Consider the following 19,309-nt stretch of genomic DNA (forward strand, 5'->3'; position numbering starts at 1 on the left):
CCCCCACCCCCACCCCCACCCAGGGCTTTTCAGATCAAAAGTAAAATCCTCTTTGTGAAACTACCTTGCTGGCACAACTCTGTTTTTGGCTTCTTGCCTCCTGACTAGTAGGACCTTGTTTCTCCCCAAGGAATATCTGAATGGCTGCCAGTAGCGATTTCTGTTTCTGTCAGATATGTGGGTATTTTATCAATTAAGGAAAAAATAGATGAAGCCAGCTGAGATGTTTTCATCCAGATATTTAGACTTGACTATCAGATCCAAATAAGAAAGATAGAATCATAACCGAAGCACCACTGGATTGCATAAAATGAGGATGAGTCAGTGGAGCTCTTTTAAAAAGTGAGGAAAATGCTTTATCATTTTCTTTTGACATTCCTTCTTCATCAGTAGTTAAATTCATTGAGGAATAAAATGCATCTCCTGTTGATTAAAAAAAAAAGAAAAAGATGTGCTGTGTTTCATTATTTGGGGCCCTTGAGAACAGACGTTAGCTTGGACAAATCCACAGCCCAGACCTTCCCACCCACCCCTAAGAGCTGCCTCCCCCGCCAGCATCCCCCATCGTTCCTGCCCCACCTCTGTCAGTCACATCGTATCATGGAGAGAAGTACACTTAGTTAATTTTGCCAATGCCAAAATTATGTTCTTAAGAGGAATTAAATTACAAATGATTTCATTGTGTGCAAAAACCCTACTACTCAGTACCCAATTGGTAGCGTGATTGTCTCTCGGGACTGGTTAGTTACAAACTCTTCATCATCTCTTAAAGATTTGAAGTGTGGAGAAGGATGTTCTTATGCTGTACAGAAATGTGGGTTGTAGGACACCTGGTTCCTGTTGCAGGTATTTAGAAAGCCTGACAGAGGAGGAGGCTGAAGAACTTCCTGTGCAATGGGTAGCTTGGTGAACACTCTGCTCCACTTTCAGGGGGTCCTTAGACCTTTAGTCGGGCACTGGTTGTATCTCCAGCACCATGTCCAAGACTTTACAGCCCCAGGTTTTCTCCAGATGCTCCTGGCAGCCTTCGACATTGCCATCCTTTTTAATTAACTAAAAGTGCATGACCCTCCATAAACCAAACAAGCAGGTAGCCTCATTAGGCGGCTCACCCAGCAGCCAGAGGGAAAGAGAATGGGATAAATTAAGAACAGAGCACCACTGACACCGACCCAAATGCACTTTCTCAGCCATTAATCAAATCATATAAAAAAGACTGCAGCAGCATTAATGCACCTGCCATGGCCCTCAGATTCCAACTGTAAATGCATATGTGTGCTCAGAAACCAAGGAGAGAGGCATTAGGGGATGGGGAAAAGTGGATAATTAGATACATTCCCGATTCTCACTTCCACATTGTTCGAAACATAACCTTTTTCTGCATACCATTCAGCATTTCTGGTCCAATGTTCTCTGTCAATGTTTAGCCTCCAGAGCTGGGCTAACTCAGTACCTATTCTGAAGAATATTACATTCCCTTTCCTACTTAGCTTTTGAAACATGGACTATGAAGTTACTGGTGCCAAGAATAGAAATGACCGTGTGCTAAGATAGGGCATTGTAGTCATACTGATCATTGTTCCTTCTGCTATAAATACTGTGCCCTTCAGATCTTCCTTGAAGGGTTTCTAGTGAGATTACTTAGCTAATCTCCCTTACCACCACTGTCTTCACATTCTTGGAGTGAGATATCTCAGAGTGAGTCATATAAATAAACCCAAAATTGTGGCATATATTTATGGTTGGATTTGTGGTATGCCACATGTCTTTGTTGTACACTAATGCCATGTACTCAGCCAGGAAAGTTAAGCATGACAGGCATAATCTAACCACATTGTTGGCATTACATGAAATTGACTTTTTGGAGTGCACACGTGCACACTGTATTTTTACATGACACCATTACTTGACCTGTATGGGGGCTCCAGAGGTTCTCAAGTGCAGAGAGATATTTCTGTTCATAGGAAAATTCTAAATCTTATTTCAGGTATTGACTCAGATGAAGAACTTGGGCTGCTCTGTCACCACACGTCCTATCTAGGTGATTGTCTGGGGCTGATCCTTGGCTCTTGATACTTTGTGAACTTTCCTTTATATTTCATATGTCTGCACGTCTGCATGGTTACCCAAGCTCTGGGGGTTGGGGATGCTGAAGGGAGATAATGGTCTGGCATTCTGTCTCCAGAATGTTCTCCGGGTTTGGGGAGAGCTTGAGGAGAGGTCTGTCTCCTGGTTACCGTTAATCAAGTCATCATCTATCTCTGTTATTTCATGCACAACTGGCAGCTTGGGCATTTCTTGGGATGTGGAAAGAAGAAAGCAAATTGGCTCTAGCAAATATAGGATCTGCTAGTCGTCCTCAAGGCTGTGATGTGTGTATGCCATACAGCCCAGGAAGGACAGCCAATCTCCATGCTTTCTAATTGTCAGTAGCTTGCCTGAGTTTGTTTTTCTTTGTTTTGTTTTAAACAGGGCAGTAACTGAGTTGGAGGGGGGAAAAGATTTTATTTCCACTAAGAAGCATCGTTAGTGGGCTATTATTGAACCCCCTTCTGTGTGTTTTCTCCCCTGCCCAGACCAGAGAGTGGCCTCCTTCTGTACCTTGACAGACATGCAGCACATGCAGGACTTGGAAGGGGCTCAGGAGCTACCCTTATGTGTAGACCCAGGCAATGGGAAGGATTTCCTGGACACCACTGGGTATGTGAACCTCTGTTCCCCTCTTCACTCCCCCATCCCAAGCCCCCATAACTAACAGTTACTCAGCTTACCTCAGTCAGCCCGGAAGACCATGTCCCACCTATGTGTCTTAACCCCTTTTCTCAAAATCCAGAGGGGAGACTGATGGGGGCTGACTCTGCTTCCGCCCTGTGTGCTGGACATGTAGTCCCATGCCCAGCATGACTGCTCCGCCCTGTAGGCAGGCCCTGCCTGCTGGGACAGGTTGAGGAGCTGCTACCAGTGCTTTGCTCAGGAGGGTAGAGCTTCACTGACAGAAGTCACTGTGATGGCACTAGGCAGGTACACTTTGCTGATCTCAGCCCTACACTTGTCAAGCCACCATCTGCCTCTGCTGCCATGCATGCTGATCTGGCCACCGCACATTTCCCTTCATGACCCCTAGTTCCTGACCCTAGCTCCTGCTCTCTGTTGAAGTGCTTCAGAAATTCGTGACATTTATCCCCCATGGAATATAGATTCTTTCCCAGTGTCATCCATTTCTGACTCCAACTTGTATATGAACTTGAGTTATCAGTAACTTACATGCTCACATCGATAATCAGCAAATTGGGGAAACTGAATGTATATTTGGTTCCCAGGACTTCATTCTGGTCTATCTTGTCTCGGTTGGCTAAACTCATTTACGTGTTCTGTCCTTTGTTTTCCTACCAACCCATATGTCTGTAGAGATTCTGAATCCCTTTTTATATCAGTAGAGACCTGGGAAGGACTTTCTACCAAAGCAGTAATACATACACTTTTTCAGTCTGATGTAATATTATTTATTTCCTTGCACATGAAATAATTTTGAGTGAAAAGAAACAACAAAAAACTTGAATGAAGTGTCTTGACTTCAACTTCATTGAGTCTTTCTAATTATATCCTTATTTGCTAGGGAGCGATCTCCATCAACACTGACTGGCAAAGTCAATCAGCTGGAGTTAATTCTCCGACAACTGCAGACTGACCTTCGGAAGGTAAAGCAATCTATTGGAAATTATACTGTTACTCCCTTTTAGCTATTACAAATGAAAATGAAGAGACCAAGAAAGATAACTGCCCTAAACAAAACCAGACAATAAATAGACAGGGGGACTCCTGAGATCTGTTTCCGTTTTCTGGCCTGGGACTAATATATTTCATTAGGGGACAAGAGGATCACAGTGGAGGACTGTAACTAAGACAAGCTGCCTGTACAGCCAGTCTTCAGTGGGAGGTAGAAACACAGCAGGCTAGCAGTTTTTGATTCAGTAAGTTAGCAATTGCACCAAGTATTTATGAGCTGACATGAGAGGAGTCTGCTGCCAGAAAGCCTGGTCTCCCCAAGCTGTTGTGCTCTTGCTTAGTCAGCGCCAAGACCCTCAGGGCTTCCACTCCACACATCAGCCCGTGCTGTCGGCCCTAAAAACAAATTAAATAATTCATTGCACAAACATTTGCTGCACTCTTGGCGTATCATCAGAACGGTGCTAGACCCTGGAGATACATCTGGGGTCAGTCCCTGCCTCAGATGGGTGACAGACAGGTGGAGAGTTCAGTGGGATGAAGAGTGCTATGCTAGAAGCATGCCCAGGGCTCAGCCACAGGTGTGTAAAGGTCAGCCGGAGGAAGACTGCATTCCATGCAGGGGGTGCCTCCTGTTCAGCATTTGATTGGGGAATTGCAGTGCTGTGATTCAGCATAGCTGAGGCATCAGGGGTGTGGATGAGAGCAGAAGAGATGAAGCTGGACAAAAAATAGGGAACATCCTACAAAGCATACTATATGTTGAGACTGAAAGTAAAAGGCAACCATGGAAGGATTTTAATAAGAGGGGATCGTCTATAGATGTGAATGCTAGGTTGGGGACGAGGCTGGAGGAAGGAGGAGCTCGTCAGGGGGCTATGCTGGGGGTGCAGCAGGGAGAGGGTGATCATTAATGTGGGGTCCTGGAGAAGACAGGAGGGATGGGCCCCAGGGGCAGGTGTAGGGATGAGCTGCAGGGAAGAAGAGAGATACTGCTTGCACTAGAATCCAGGAAAGGGGAGAAAGACAGGTGCAGAGCCAGGCACGGGTCTAAGTTTGGTGGTTAAAGAAAGACAGAGGGTACCTGTGATGGCTTCTGCTTCATGTGGGCGTTACCCATTCATTCATTCAAAAACGAATTGCTGAGAACCTGTTACAGAGTTCTAGGCATTAGGAACATAAGACAACTCTGCCCTCATGGTGGCATGGCTAATAAACAAGATATAATGCCAACAGTAATAAATGCGACAAAAATAAAGTAAGGTAAGGGGCTAGCGTGTGACTCAGTGGGAGAGAGGTGGGGAGGGCCTTTCTGAAGCAGTGACATCTGATTGAGCAGGCTCATGAATAAAGCACGGAGCCAGGGATACAAATATCTGGTGACAAGCGTGTTCCAGGCCGGGAGAAGAGCTGGTGGAAGGGCCTGAGGCAGAAGTTTGATGTATGTTCAGAAGGCCATTGTATCTGGAGTGGGGCACTAGAGGACAGTGGGAAGGGAGGAAAACAAGGCAGTAGGAGGCAGAGAAGACAGCTCTTTCAGGCTTGGGAGGGACCTTGGATTTTGTTTGAAGCAGATTGGAAGCCAATGACAGGTTTTAAGCAAGAGATGATCACGATCTGACTTATGTTTTGAAACAATCACTCCAGCTGCTTTCTGGCAAGTAGATGGTGGAGGAGGAAGGATAAGAAGGGAAGCAGGAGACCAGCCAGGAAGCTCTTGCCATAGTCTAGGGAAGAAGGATGTTGGGAATGGTGAGAGTTGTCCGCAAGACTTGCTGATGGATTGGATGTGAGATGTGAAAGTACAACCAAAGATGATGCTGGGTTTTTGGCCTGAGCAGCTGGGTGAACAGTGGTGGTATTTCCACAGGTGGGAAGTATCATGACGGAGCAGGCTAAGGGCATCAGGGAAGGGAAGTCAGAGGGGTCAGGTTGGAGGCTTCAGGAAGAGGGGCCTGTAGCCTGAGCCCTTCAGGTGCTCCAGTGTCAGGAAGAGGATGGTCCAGCAAAGGAGCCTGGGAAGGAGTAGCCATTGAGACAGGAGAAAACAGAAGAGCATGCTGTGTCTGAAGCCAAGTGAAGAAAGTACTTTTAAAAGGAGGCGAGAGATCAGCTCTGTCAAATGCTGCTGAAAGAACGAACAGATGGATTAGACAACATGGAGAGAGTTGGTGACACCAAGTAATAAATGTCAATCGAGTCCTGAGGAGTGGATTCAGGAGGGAACAGGAGAAGGAGAATTGGAGGGGGAGTATAGACAACTCTTTTGAGCCTTTGTCCTGCTATCCCAGGAGAGAGAATTGGAGTTCAGTAGCTGGAGGGTGATGGGGAGAGGGAGGGAAGCCTTGCGAGATTTCCTGGGGCAGGACACTTCCAGGGCTAGAACTGGGAAAGTCCCAGGCAGGCTAGGGTGGCTGGGCACCCTGTCTCCAGCTGGAGGTATAGACTAGGGCTTAGTCAGTAGAGCAAGACAGGGAGAGAAAAGACAAGGACACTGGAGTGATAAGCTTGTGATTAAAGTGATAAACGGAGAGTCATTGTGCTGATGGCCAGTGAAGATGAGGTCAGATCAGTGGATTAGACTGTTAGTGGAGGGGACAGGATCTGGGGAAATTATTTTAAAAATCAGGAGGTGGTCAGAAAGTGAGAGCTTGAAACAGCTGTAGGAAGGGGTGCAATTAGTGGGAATGGCAGCATAGGGTATGGCCACGGGAGTGGGTGCTGAGGACGGTGGGTTTCCAGATCATTGCGAGGACGTGTGGGGAGGCTGCATGTCCAGGGTGCTGGGGTGGAACATCTAAGTAGAGCTGAAGTGGTCAGGAAGGATGACAAATGGGTGGGGGAGTGAACCAGGTGCTAGCATCTTCCATTGGTGATGACAGGGACTGGGGATGCAGTGATAATTGAAAAGGCTAGCAGGTCTTAAATCTAAGGGCATGTGTTTCAAAGAAGCTGGCATTTTAGGGAGGAGCAGTAATCCAGACCGAGCAGTGAGGAACAGGGAGTTCACCAGCACTGGGGGCTGCTGAGGGAGCAGTGTCCTCTGGGGAGGCTGAGTCATTTGGAGCATGAAGATGAGAAGGTTTCAGAGAAGAGGCTGAGAACTGAGGTTTAAGTGGCAGGATGAGAGTTCCACAGAGAGGGTCACAGTCAGAAGGTCTGGGGGTGTGGAGAGGTGTGCAGTGAGATCACAGCAGGGATGTCTGAGCCAGATTGGAACGAGCGTCCCGGAATGACGGAGGAGCATGAACTGCTTACAGCGACTTCAGAAAGTCCATCTGCAGGGCAGATGGGGTTAGTCCTGATGTCCTACGGAGAGTTGATCATCAGTTCTAATTCAAGCCTCCCTCTTGGGACTGGTCTTCTAAGCCAGTGACGAGACAGGTGACATTGGGGACACCTAGGGAGGAACCAAGAAATAGGAGAAACTTTGAGAGTAGTGCCATACAGGCGAAGGGTTTCCTGAAGGCAGACCCTACAGAGGGGCCAAGCACCAGGGTGTCTGTGGGGCTAAGCAGTCAAGTCAGATCCCATTTAAAAAGTCGCAATGGTTACACTCTGATGATGAACCCTCTTTCCGTATTTGGGGAAAGGCATCCCTGTCAGCACTTGGAGAACTGAAATTTGTGTTATGCACAGTTCTTAATGACTCACTTCTTAAGGTCATTCATTACAGGAGCACAGTATAGCTGAAAGGCTTAAGATGCAATGAACTGCCTAAGTGCTTATTTCATTGTGAGCGTATGTAATAGCTATGTTGATTAATTTGCACAGTAAATAAAAAGTTCATATGGAAAACTCTGCATTTTTTAAAGGATGTTACTGTTAACTTATTGTAGTCTCACTGCAGTTTTGGGGTAGAGGATTATATAAACTGATTATAACCATCATATATAACAGCCATCTTAATACAAATTGGGAGCCAAATGGAATGAAAGGAGGCACTGTGCAGAGTTGTTTGCCCCCAGCCCTTTCTCATTGGCAGAAATCAAGACCAGGCAAGTTACCTCACTGAAGAAAGTAAGCCCTGTCTCCCTTCAAGCAGTAAATAAGTAAAAAATGAGAATACAGGATTCGTGGTTCCCAGCTGAGGTGAAATATAGGCTTAGGAGGAGAGACTTGTCAGTTACATCCACAGCTCAGTTTGTTTCCTCTGCCACCAGGAGAAGCAGGACAAGGCGGTTCTCCAGGCTGAAGTTCAACATTTGAGACAAGATAACATGCGGCTGCAGGAGGAGTCCCAGACGGCGACGGCCCAGCTACGGAAATTCACAGAATGGTTTTTCAACAGTGTTGACAAAAAATCCTAACCCGTTCGTACCCCATGAAGGGACCACTATGAGAATGCCCGTGGTCCCTGCGAAGTCGCAGAACTGTGGTGTCTAACTGTGCTTTCAAGCAGTAGTAGTGTTTTTGCTCTTCCACTCTGTCCAGCGCCATTCATCCCAGCAAGATCTGGAGCCTCGATTCCTTTTTGGTGGCCCCTTGTGAGAGCAGAGAACAAGGCTGATGTGAAAATGAATATGACTCCTGGTGTAAAGATGAATGTAAACCCCTGTGTCGGTGTGGGCCTTTTCCTTTTAGATTTACTAAAATGGTGCTCTGGCTGGGGCTTACCTCAAGAGGGAAGGTAGTTGGGTTTTATTTCCTATTTATCGGGTGACCTGGTAGAGATGTTAAAGCAATTTACCATAGTTTGGGCTTTAGTATTGTAAGATAAGCATAAAAACAAATAATCAGACATATACTTTAATGTTAAAGGTGCTCTATTTTTTTGTATGTACAGTAGTTATATTTCCACAGCCACATTACCATAGCAATAAGAATGGAGGCATAGTAAATAGTTGGAAAAACTGTGCTGGGGGAAGAAAAAAAAGCACTGATGGGTTTAAAACTAGTTTGAATGCAGTTACTTTAGAGACTTATTTATTTGCAGGAACAAATGGTGCCTGAATATTAACAGTGTTCTGATTTAAAAAAAAAAAAGAAGATACATATGCCTTGTAAATGGCTCACTGAGTAGTCACTTCAGCTCTTAGTTCACTTTTGTATAGTTAATGCTCTGCTGAAAAAGGGTAAATCGGCTTAATTACTAGAACTTGCCTGTATGCTGTGAGCCAGCTGGATCACTTGTACAATGCCAAATTTGTTTATCTTTGTACAGAAGCTTTGATGAAGTGTCTTGTATTTAACACCCTTATTTAAGCTTATTTAACCTTAAATTGTTAATTTTATAAAATTTGGTTTTATCTGCACTATGATGAGGAAGGTAGATAGCAGCAAGCTCAGAACAGACTTGGCTTGCCAGAAATAGACTGAGAAGTGGGACGGGGAAATTCTAACAATTGGATGCTGCTAGGACCCAAGTTGTTTGTATTGCTTTACCATTTTTAACTGTTATATTTGAGATGAACATACATTTTGCTTTTTTAATAAAGGTTTAAAAGAAGTCCACATAAGTAATGGTGTTGTCAGGTGACTATAGATTCTTATGGTCTAAGAATGTCAACAGTCAATGTATGTGAATTTATTTCAGGTCATTTATGATCTTGATCTGTATTAAATACTGTTTAGCTACCTTCTTATAGAATCCCAAACTGATTTAAAGTGAAGAGTAACTAGTATTTATTAATACCTGCTAGGTATCAGACACTATTCTCTTTTCATTAATCTCATTTAATCCTAACAGTATACTTAATAGGTAGCTAGTGGGATCCCATTTTACAAATGAGTAAACTGAGGATCAGTTTAAGCAATTTACTCAAGGCTGCCCTTTTTTAAAAAAAATAATCATCTTATTCAACAAAGAATTTGGTGTTTTTTACAATAAATAGTAGGTAAGACTGCAATAAAATAGTAGGGATTTGAAAATAATCAGGAACAGGTCACTGTAAATTTGAATCAGACATAAGACAGAAAGAAGACATTGAGCGTAGGCCAAAGTAGGGAGGGAAACACAGTAAGACGTAATTCTCGACCGTCTTAGAGCAGAAACCATACCTAAAATTCACAGGAAGCAAAGTGTTTTCTAGAGTTTTCCCTAAAAGGAATTTCTCACATTTGAACAGCATCCTTAATGTTCCTCTAGCAAATATAAACGTAAGTGTCATAGCATGGAGCCGCCTTCTCTGAAAGACACAGGCACACGTCCAGCACGCACCGAGTGATGCAGCTCTTCAGAGTCAAAACATTGCAGGTCTCTCCCTTTCACTCCTTTCACTGTCTGCCAGGCACTGGGCTAGGAACAGAGGATCCAAAAGTGATCTAGAGCCACCAGGATCTATCTCCACGGAACTCACAGTCTAATATCAGAAGACAAACAGAAGGTCTCTTCAAAATGTGAAAGAAAGAATACTTGGGATGGGCTCCCTTAAATAATCATTACAGTAGCCACATTTTTTTGAATAGTTACTATGTGCCAGGTGCTGTTCTTGGCCCTTTATTATCTACGTAGCAACCCTATAAGGTAGGTACTCTAGTAATCCCTTTTTAAACATGAGGAATTGAGACTTGGACAGGGTGGTCAGGGGGACCTCCATGAGTAGATGACTTTGGAAAGTTGAGAGAGAACAAGCCATGAGAAGGTGGGGAAGTGTTGCAGGTAGAGCAAACACAGAGTTCAAAGGCCCCAGGGCTCAGAGTGCTCAAGGAATCTGGGAAAGCAGGATGTACGGAAAATGGGTAGTGGAGGAGAAAGTGTTAGGAAGTGAGTTTGAAGAGACAGGCAAAAGCCAGATCGTTAAGGAGTTGTTTAAGGAATTGTAGGCCAGGATAGCATTTGGGTTTTGTTCTAAGTTCAAGGGGAAGGTGAAGGAGAAAAGTAGCATAATATCAATATTTTAAAACGCTTATCCTAACTTCTAAAGGAGAATGTATTGTATAGGACAGGAGTCTGCAAACTTTATCTATAAAGGGCAGAGTAAATATTTTAGGCTTTGGAGTCACCTGCTGTCCCTGTTGCATATTCTTTATTTAAACCCATTGCTGTCGAGTCGATCCCGACTCATGGCAACCCTATAGGATACAGTAGAACTGCCCTATAGGGTTTCCAAGGCTGTAATCTACGGAAGCAGACGGCTGCATCTTCTGCGGAGCAACTGGTGGGTTCGAACCGCCAACCTTTTGGTTAGCAATCCATCACTTAACCACCGTGCCACCAGGGCTCCCTTACTTTTCTTTACTACCCTTTAAATACGGAAAATTCATTCTTAGCTTGCAAGCCACACAATAACAGGCTACCAGCATAGTTCGCTAACCCCTGGTATTAGGGAAAGAGCAGTCTAGGTGAGAGATGGGGCTGGCACAGGCCCTGGCGAGGCAGCAAAGATGGGGAGAAGTAAATGAATCTTTCTTGGGAACGTATTTTGGAGGGAGAGCCCACAGAATTGGCCGTGTGTTTGCTATTGGAGGGAAAGGTTTGATCCAGGGATAAGATCTAAACTTCAGAGGAAGGGATGTTCTACATGTTCTTGAGACACTTTCCCATAAATATGTGTTACCTTTAATAAAAGTGTAACAACAGACCTTCCGTTTCCTGGCGAGGGTCTGGAGTGCAGCGCCTCTGCATTGCTGATCATGGGAAGAGGTGTTCACTTTAGAAAACAGTCAAGCCAATGAAAAGTTGAGAAAAGGAGGGAATCTGACCCAAACCTAGCTGAATGGGAAGCCATACCATCTGCCTAAGGCATATCTCTGGACAAGACCAGAAGATATTTCTGGAAGAAGCAGTTCCCAGTCTATACTAGCAAAGAATGAATAATCTGTCAAGTCTGCCTTCCAAGGGCCGTGCCAAAAAATATGGCTAAAATGCTTTTGGCCTGTAAAGCAGTTTTCAGACAGATGTTTCCAGTCAACACCAAGCCGTAGAAAAATCGTAGTCACGCTCCCATAGTACATGTGGTTTTGAGCAACTTGGCATCCTGGTGAACGCTCTATTAGGTATAAAATGTACCCCTTAACAAGTAAACACATGACTTGCTGTATGGGCTTACTGAGTACAAACTAATTAAATATTGGAATATATCTGCTAAAAATAATTATTTTCACTTAGAATAATATCAGACAGCTTTTTTTTTTTTTTTTGCTATCCATATGGAGTGATCTTTTATGTATTAAGGCCAGTCTAATATGTGACAATTAAAGTTAATTAGCATGTTAAAGGCTTTTATCCTGCTATTCTCTGTAACAGAAAGCAGGTTTATCATTAAAAATATAAGTTACAAAGAAGGGTGGGTGGCACATAGCACTACAGTCCTGTTTTGCTGCTCGCAGTTTTTTTGGAAATGTCAGCAGTCTGTGGTCCTGCTCTCCAGGGAAAATGCAGATTTTGGTTATGATTGTTACCCAGGAGTCTTTATCAAATGCAAGAAGCCATAAACCACAGCTCATCTACAGAGCCAGAAATCAAAGGGGAGTCCGTAAAAAGGGTATAAGTATAGTGTTCGTGACCAACTTCTTCACAAAGAACCCTAACTGGTCAATAGTGTAGCACTTGAATATTAAATCTACTTGCTCCTAGTGTAAAATACTGGCCTGAGAAGCCCGGACCTGGGGTTTAGGGCGAGAACTGACATACAATTTAAACCAACTAGTGGATTCTCTAGTGTGGAAAAAGCTGTGAATGTCACCTCTTACAGAGAAACCCCACTCTCATTTCCAACCGGATGGAAGGCATGTCTCTAGAAACAAACCGCCACCTGTGCTGAAGCCACCTCTGCCGCCACAGTTACCATGCCACCCCACCAAGAAATGCATTTGTTCCAACCGTCCTAAGAGATAACGCCCACTACTTTGAGTTTTAACCTCTAAAACCCGTTGCCTTCGAGTCAATTCCTACTCATAGTGACCCTACAGGACAGAGTAGAACGGCCCCGTAGGGTTTCCAAGGCTGTAAATCTTTACAGAAGCAGACTGCCACATCTTTCTCCTGCGGAGCAGCTGATGTGTTCAAACTGCCAACCTTTCAGTTAGCAGCCAAGGGCTTAACCACTGCATCGTTAAGAAATAGTCTCAGAGCCTCAGAAATTCCAGCATTATTTTAAGCTAGTGCTTTGCCCTTGAGAATTCCCAAGTTGGAGGTGGTGATGGAGGGAAGGGATAAATAAAGATTTCTACAGACACAGGAGGGGTCAGGAGGGATGAGTCCCTGGAGAAGGACATCAAGCTTTGTAAAGTAGAGAGCAAAAAAGAGGAAGACCCTCAACGAGATAGATTGACACAGTGGCTGCAACAATGGGCTCAAGCATAGCAGTGATTGTGAGGACGGCGCAGGACTGGGCAGTGTTTCGTTCTGTTGGACATGGAGTCACTGTGAGTCAGAATAGACTCTACGGCACCTGACAGCAACAATACAGACACTTTGCTCCTTTGAATTACTGGTTGGTAAGAAACAAGGTCCAATTCATTTGAGTATGTTTGTGGATTTTGTGCTTGCAAATTAAAACCAGGTCCTTAATTCTAGTGTACACAGGTGAGGCATACTGCTCACTTGCAGAAAAGACGGTAAATAGAGTCGAATGGGTTTGATTCAACACCTGTTTAAAGGCAGATGGGCGGTAGATGTGTTTGTTTATGTTCCACAGGCGGGGAAGTGGTGAGAGACCTGCCAAAGACCAAGGAATGCATTAGGTTTCTGACCTCTGACCTCCAAATTAACCCAAAGGCCAAGCTTCCTGACTTTCAGTAATAGGAATTAGGCACAAACTTAAGCACAAAGAAAATTGTCTTCTCATGAATTTTATAGTAGGCTTAAATGGGCATCCCTCCCCAAAGGCCACATTCTTGCATGTTAACACACAAGGTTCAGGAAATTTTAAGTTTCTTAAAAAAATCAAATCCCACAAGACCCCCCACCCAAGTTATTAACAATAAAAAAGCTTCCAAATGCTGCAAACTCCCCTTCCCTCCCCCCAGTTTATTTTAATATCAGAAAATTTACTGCCCTTTTAAATCCTTACAGTTTTGATACAAACATTAGCATCTGTGGATTCTGAAAATGTGCTGAGATCTGTTTTCCATCCCTAGTATCAGAGACCTGCCTAAAATTTGCAAAGCAGCCTGATTTTTCTTAGAAAAAATGAGAAGTAATGAGCCCAGTTGGCATGAAAATACCCTTTGGCTATTACACTGGAGCTGAGTTATTAAAGAACAAAATTAAAGATTAGACCACCAGTGCCCTGGCCATCAATACCCATCAGCGGTTTGGCCCCGGTGTTAGAAGTTTTGTTGTTTTAATAGCTGTTCTCCCAGCCTTCCCTTCAGTGAAATCTGTTAGGAAGGCTGTGTGCAAGGGCAGGATTCAGAGTTGTAGCATTTCAGTAAATAGTCTGCCTCGACTAAATCAGTGATGGCTGGGAGAGAACAACTATAAATATACATCTGCAGATGGAGCTTTCAGACCCTGGCAGAGTCTCCTCTAGCACTATTTATAAAATAAATTGGGCCGCTGTCTGGGTCCTTGCCCTCTTACCCATGACCATAATGATGGGTAGCAAACCAGGCTAGCTGAATGCTGTATTAAATTGGGATAATTAAACATGGCAGTCATGTGTTTCGTGAGGATCTGATTAAACACCTTGCAGAAGTCATTACTGAACCCCATCTGGGCTGAGGGCTTGCCAAACAGCAGGCTAAAACGCACAATCCCCTCTTCCATGAATGTGAAATTCCAAGAATGGGCATTCTCTATCCCTCTAAGTGCCTGAGAATTCAAATAGCACTATTCATTAGAAGAAGTAGCACTTTCTTATCAGAGGGCACAAAAGTCTGTGGCTTTAACCCTTCAACTCCTACTTGATTCTTTTTTGTTGTTACTCTTGAGATATCTGAAGACCAACATCATCTTGAAACCATTTCATTTCTGAATGGTGGTGGGGAGGGAAATGGGCAGGAGGAAGCCTGGTAGTGACCCAGTTAATGAGACTGGCATACACAGGCCACCCTACTTATACTAATTCCATTCTTGAGGTGAGCTCCGAAACTGACTGTTTTTTCCTAATATAACAAGCTACCATTCTGTTCTTTTAAAGCAGGGGCCTCGTAAGTGATTTGCCCTGAAAAGTAAAATTGAACTAGACTTGATTACCCTAATTGTTTACCATCTCATGGTTTGAAGATTATTCCTGCCAATGACACTGATTTCCAAGTCCAAATTTTATTGTTTAAATATTATCCAATAATATAGCTGTGTAAGAAAACATGTCTGTAGGAATCCCACCTTCACGTATCCAAAGAACCAATTTAGGTGCAATTTAAGTTAGTTCTACCATGTTGTTGTTGTCGTCAGTGGATTACAATTCATGGCGACCCCACGTGTGCAAAGAACTGCTCTATAGGATTTTCAAGGCTGTGACCTTTTGGAAGCAGATCAATAAGCCTGTCTTGCGAGGCACCTCTGGGTGAATGAGAACCATCAGCCTCTCAGCTAGTGGTTGAGCACTTAACACTTTGCGCCACACAGGACTCAAACCTGTGTGTTTATGAACATACGTTTTATTTATAAAAGTACTGGCCAATATTGCTGACCATTTTCGATATTCTTGCTCAGAAAATTTGGCTCACCTAGCCCCCTTGTAATAATGGTTGGCTCTTGTAGAAACCTGTTGCATTTATTCTTCTCTGAGACTTCATCATATGTAGCCTTGTTCCCTCCTGAATTACACCTTATGGTGAATTGTATTATAAATAATCAAATAATCACAAAATCCTCTGATTCTGCCTTCAAAATATATCTAAAACTTGTCAACTTCTTCCCAAATCTGCTGCCCCCCTTTCCCAGTCCAAATTGCCACCATCTCTCTTTTGGAGTGCAGCAGTCCACTCTTCTTGCCTCTAATCCTCTCTCCACAGAACAGGGAGAGTGAGCTTTTAAAACTAAGAACATAACCATCTCACCTGATTCAAGTCCTTCAGTGTCTTCCCATTGTTCTTCCAATAAGGCCCTGCACACAAAGGCTTCTGCCTCCTCTCTCTCCACTCTTCCTGTCACACCCTCACCTCCAGCCAGATCAGCTCCTCTTTATTCCTCAAATAGGTCCAGTGCCTTCCTGCCTCTGGACCATGCACATGCTCCTTCCACTCATGAAATGATAGTCTCCCTTCCCACTTGGGCTTAGCCTCATGCTACTCGACCTCCAGCTTCGGCGTCACTTCCTAAGAAAAAATGTTTCTAATCTCCAGACTGGGTTGATCTCTTCTTGAACAAGAAATAGCTCCTTGTACTTTTTCTTTCACGACTCTTTTGTCACAATGATAATTATATGGTTATGCTGTAATACTTTTTCTAACTGCCATCTCTCCATTAACCCACAAGCCCCTTGAGGGCAGATACAGTGTCTCTTGGTCACCAGTGTGTGCCCAGTACTTGTTAAGAGTTGTTATTAGCTGCCGTCAAGTCAGCACCCAACTCATGGCAATCCCCTGCACAAGGAAATGAAGCACTGCCCAGTCCTGGACCATCTCCATAATCAACTGCAGATCAGACCATTGTGATCCATAGGGTTTTCATTGACTGATTTTCAGAAGTAGATTGCCAGGCCTTTCTTCCTAGTCTGTATTAATCTGAAAACTCTGCTGAAACCTGTTCAGCATCCTAGCAGATGGGTACTGGCTGCACATGAGGTGCATTGGCTGGAAATCGAGCCCAGGTTTCCCATATGGAAGGCAAGAATTCTACACTGAAGCACCACAGCCTCTTGTTACATGGCAGACACATAATAAACATTGAATGAATGAATGTATCCCAGCTCAGGAACTGAATCAATAGTTAATCAAGTTACTCATAGAGTCAAAACATAGAGATAGAACTCCAAGAAAGGAGGAGCATTTTTCTTTGCTGATTTCACACTGACTTGTGGAAATACAATTTTCAAGAATCTGCTTCCTGCTCTCTTCCAAGAGTTGATGGCACCATGTGTAACCTCAATAGGTAGACAGAATGAAGGGCTGGCAGTTATAGAGAGGCAGTGCTCAGAATGAACACCAAGAAGAACTGGAACAAGCTCAGCAAGGAGTCTCCATCTCTGGAATGCTCAAGCAGAGGCTGGATAACAGATGTCAGGAAAGTCATAGGCGATTCCTGTTAAGATGGTATTGTTCCAAGTGTCTGTTCAACTCCTGAGAGTCTGTCATTAGCCTTTGCCTAATGATTGTCGTTGCTCCCGTTCTCATCTCCTTCCAGCAGAATCTGTGCTCAGACCCATGTACAGCTCTTGCTGCCCTGCCTTTTTTTTTTTTTTTTTTTCTTTTTCTTTTTTTTTGTTATCTTGCTACTAAGATGAGGAGCAACAACCCAACCTGAAGGACCCAATTCATGGTTGGTCTGAGACAACTGGACTTTCCTCTTTCCTGATGTGGCATTGGGATATCAAAAGACTGAGTTAATGAGTCAAATTAGTTAGTTAAATAATGATGTGTGCTTCAACTAAAAGGTTGTTCTGAGCTTTTGAAAAGCAGTGGAAGCCAGTTGAGTGAGTGAGAAAGTCAGAATGTTTTTCAGTCTAGCTGAGAAACATCAAAGTTAGCACTCTCTTCAGTCCCCAAACCCCCACTGCGGGCCATCTCCTCTTTGTGCCATCACACACACAACTTGATTTTCATCCCAAAACAGGCTTCCTGTGCTCGTGATCAGACTCTGCCCTACAGCAGGCTATGTTTACTCTGAAAGTCATTGCTTAAAGAAAGAGAGCCAAACACCTGTGTATTTTATCAGATCAGCTATGGCATCCAGTCAGAAGTCTACTATTTGGCAGGGCCTTGTGTCTGCCTCTGCAGAGATGAAAGCAGATAGAGGTGACAGTCACTAATGCATGTATCTGCTCACAGATGTAGAGTGCTGGAAGGAACTTCAGAATGCATCTAACCTGTGTCATTTATTGTTTTAAGGATCAATTAAAAATTATGAAATAATACACAAATACTTGTTCATTGATAAAGAAGAATATAGAGCCAGAGACACCTCCACCTCATATCCTATGCCCCATGGTAATGGTTTTAGCAGATAGTTTTCTGTATTTACATATACATTTTATATAAACGGGATCTTTCCATGCTTATTATTTTTATGACCTGCTTTTCATTTTCCATTTCTTAAGAATATCTTGGTAGTCCAAAGAAGACATTCAGGTGCCTAACAAACACATGAAGAAACGCTCGCGATCATTAGCCATTACCCACTGCCCCCCCAAAAAAAAATCCCATCACCATCGAGTCGATTCTGACTCATAGCAACCCTATAGGGTGGAGTAGAACTACCCCCATAGGTTTTCCAAGAGAGCATCTGGTGGATTTGAACTACCGACCTTTTGGTTAGCTGCTGTAGCTTGCTGTAGCTCTTAACCACTGTGCAACCAGGGCTCCGTTGGAGACATGCAAATTAAAACTACAATGAGATGCCATCTCACCCTGACATCAATGGCACTAATCAAAAAAATGAAACAACAAATGCTGATGGGGTCGTGGGGAGATTGGAGCTCTTATACACTGCTGGTGGGAATGTAAATGGTACAAGCACGATGGAAAACGATATGGTGCTACCTTAAAAAGCTAGAAATAGAAATACCATATGATCGGCAATCCCACTCCTAGGTATATACCCTAGAGAAATAACAGCTGTGACATGAATGGACACATGCACACCCATGTGCATTGCAGCATTATTCACAATAGCAAAAACATGGAAACCACTTAAGTGCTCATCAAACGATGAATGGATAAACAAACTGCGGTACATATACACAATGGTATACTATTCAACAATAAAGAATAATGATGAATCCACAAAACATCTCACAACATGGATGAATTTGGAGGGCATTATGCTGAATGAAATAAGCCAATCACAAAAAGACAAATATTGTATGAGACCATTATTATAAACAAACAAGAAAAGGTTTACACACAGAAAAAAAAACATTCTTTGATGGTTACCAGGGAAGGGAGAGGGAGGGAGTGTAAATTACTAAATAGACAGAAGACACATGGTAATATTGGTGAAGGCAAAGGCAATACATGATATGTGGGAAATCAGCACAACATGACAAAGGCAAAGGAAGGCACTGAAAGGAACACAAGAACCAAGGGCAACTACGGTGATTACTATAACATAGACAATCCTGAAACAACGGTATTAACAAACAATAATTTACAAAGGGAAACAGGTAGACAGGTAAGGGAGTGTACTCAACTGCAGGTATAGGTTAGGTTGTGGATATCTCTACATACGTATTTGTAGATGTTGCATGTATACTAATATAGACAATAGAACGCACAAGGGGCACAGTCATGGAAACTTCTTATACGCAACAAAACACTTCCTAGGATGAAGATACTAGGCTGCAAGGCTAAGGACCATAGACTTGGGGGACATCCATGTCAACTGGCATAGCATAGTGCATAAAAACAATGTTCTACATCCTACTTAGGTAAGTAGGATCCGGGGTGTTAAAAGCTTGAGAGTGGCCATCTAAGATACAACTAGTGGTCTCTTCCGGTCCAGAGTAAAGGAGAGTGAGCATAACAAAAGACTCAAGGAAGTAATTAGTCCAAAGGACTAACAGACCAGTGCACCACATCCTACACGACCCCG

The 19,309-nt window shown here is 43.5% G+C and overlaps 1 protein-coding gene across 1 annotated transcript in view; it reads left to right on the forward strand.

Annotated features, from left to right (window-relative positions):
- SIPA1L2 (signal induced proliferation associated 1 like 2) overlaps positions 1 to 8,699 on the forward strand; it is a 243,289-nt gene extending 234,590 nt beyond the window's left edge. The window contains exons 20-22 of the mRNA XM_023728023.1: positions 2,577 to 2,700; positions 3,617 to 3,698; positions 7,890 to 8,699. Of these exons, the coding sequence (XP_023583791.1) occupies positions 2,577 to 2,700; positions 3,617 to 3,698; positions 7,890 to 8,036 (353 nt within the window). The 3' untranslated portion in view covers positions 8,037 to 8,699. The remainder of the gene's footprint in view (positions 1 to 2,576; positions 2,701 to 3,616; positions 3,699 to 7,889) is intronic.
- The last annotated feature ends 10,610 nt before the right edge of the window (positions 8,700 to 19,309 follow it).

This window comes from Trichechus manatus, unplaced genomic scaffold, assembly GCF_000243295.1.
Source record: "Trichechus manatus latirostris isolate Lorelei unplaced genomic scaffold, TriManLat1.0 scaffold00021, whole genome shotgun sequence".
NCBI lineage: Eukaryota > Metazoa > Chordata > Mammalia > Sirenia > Trichechidae > Trichechus > Trichechus manatus.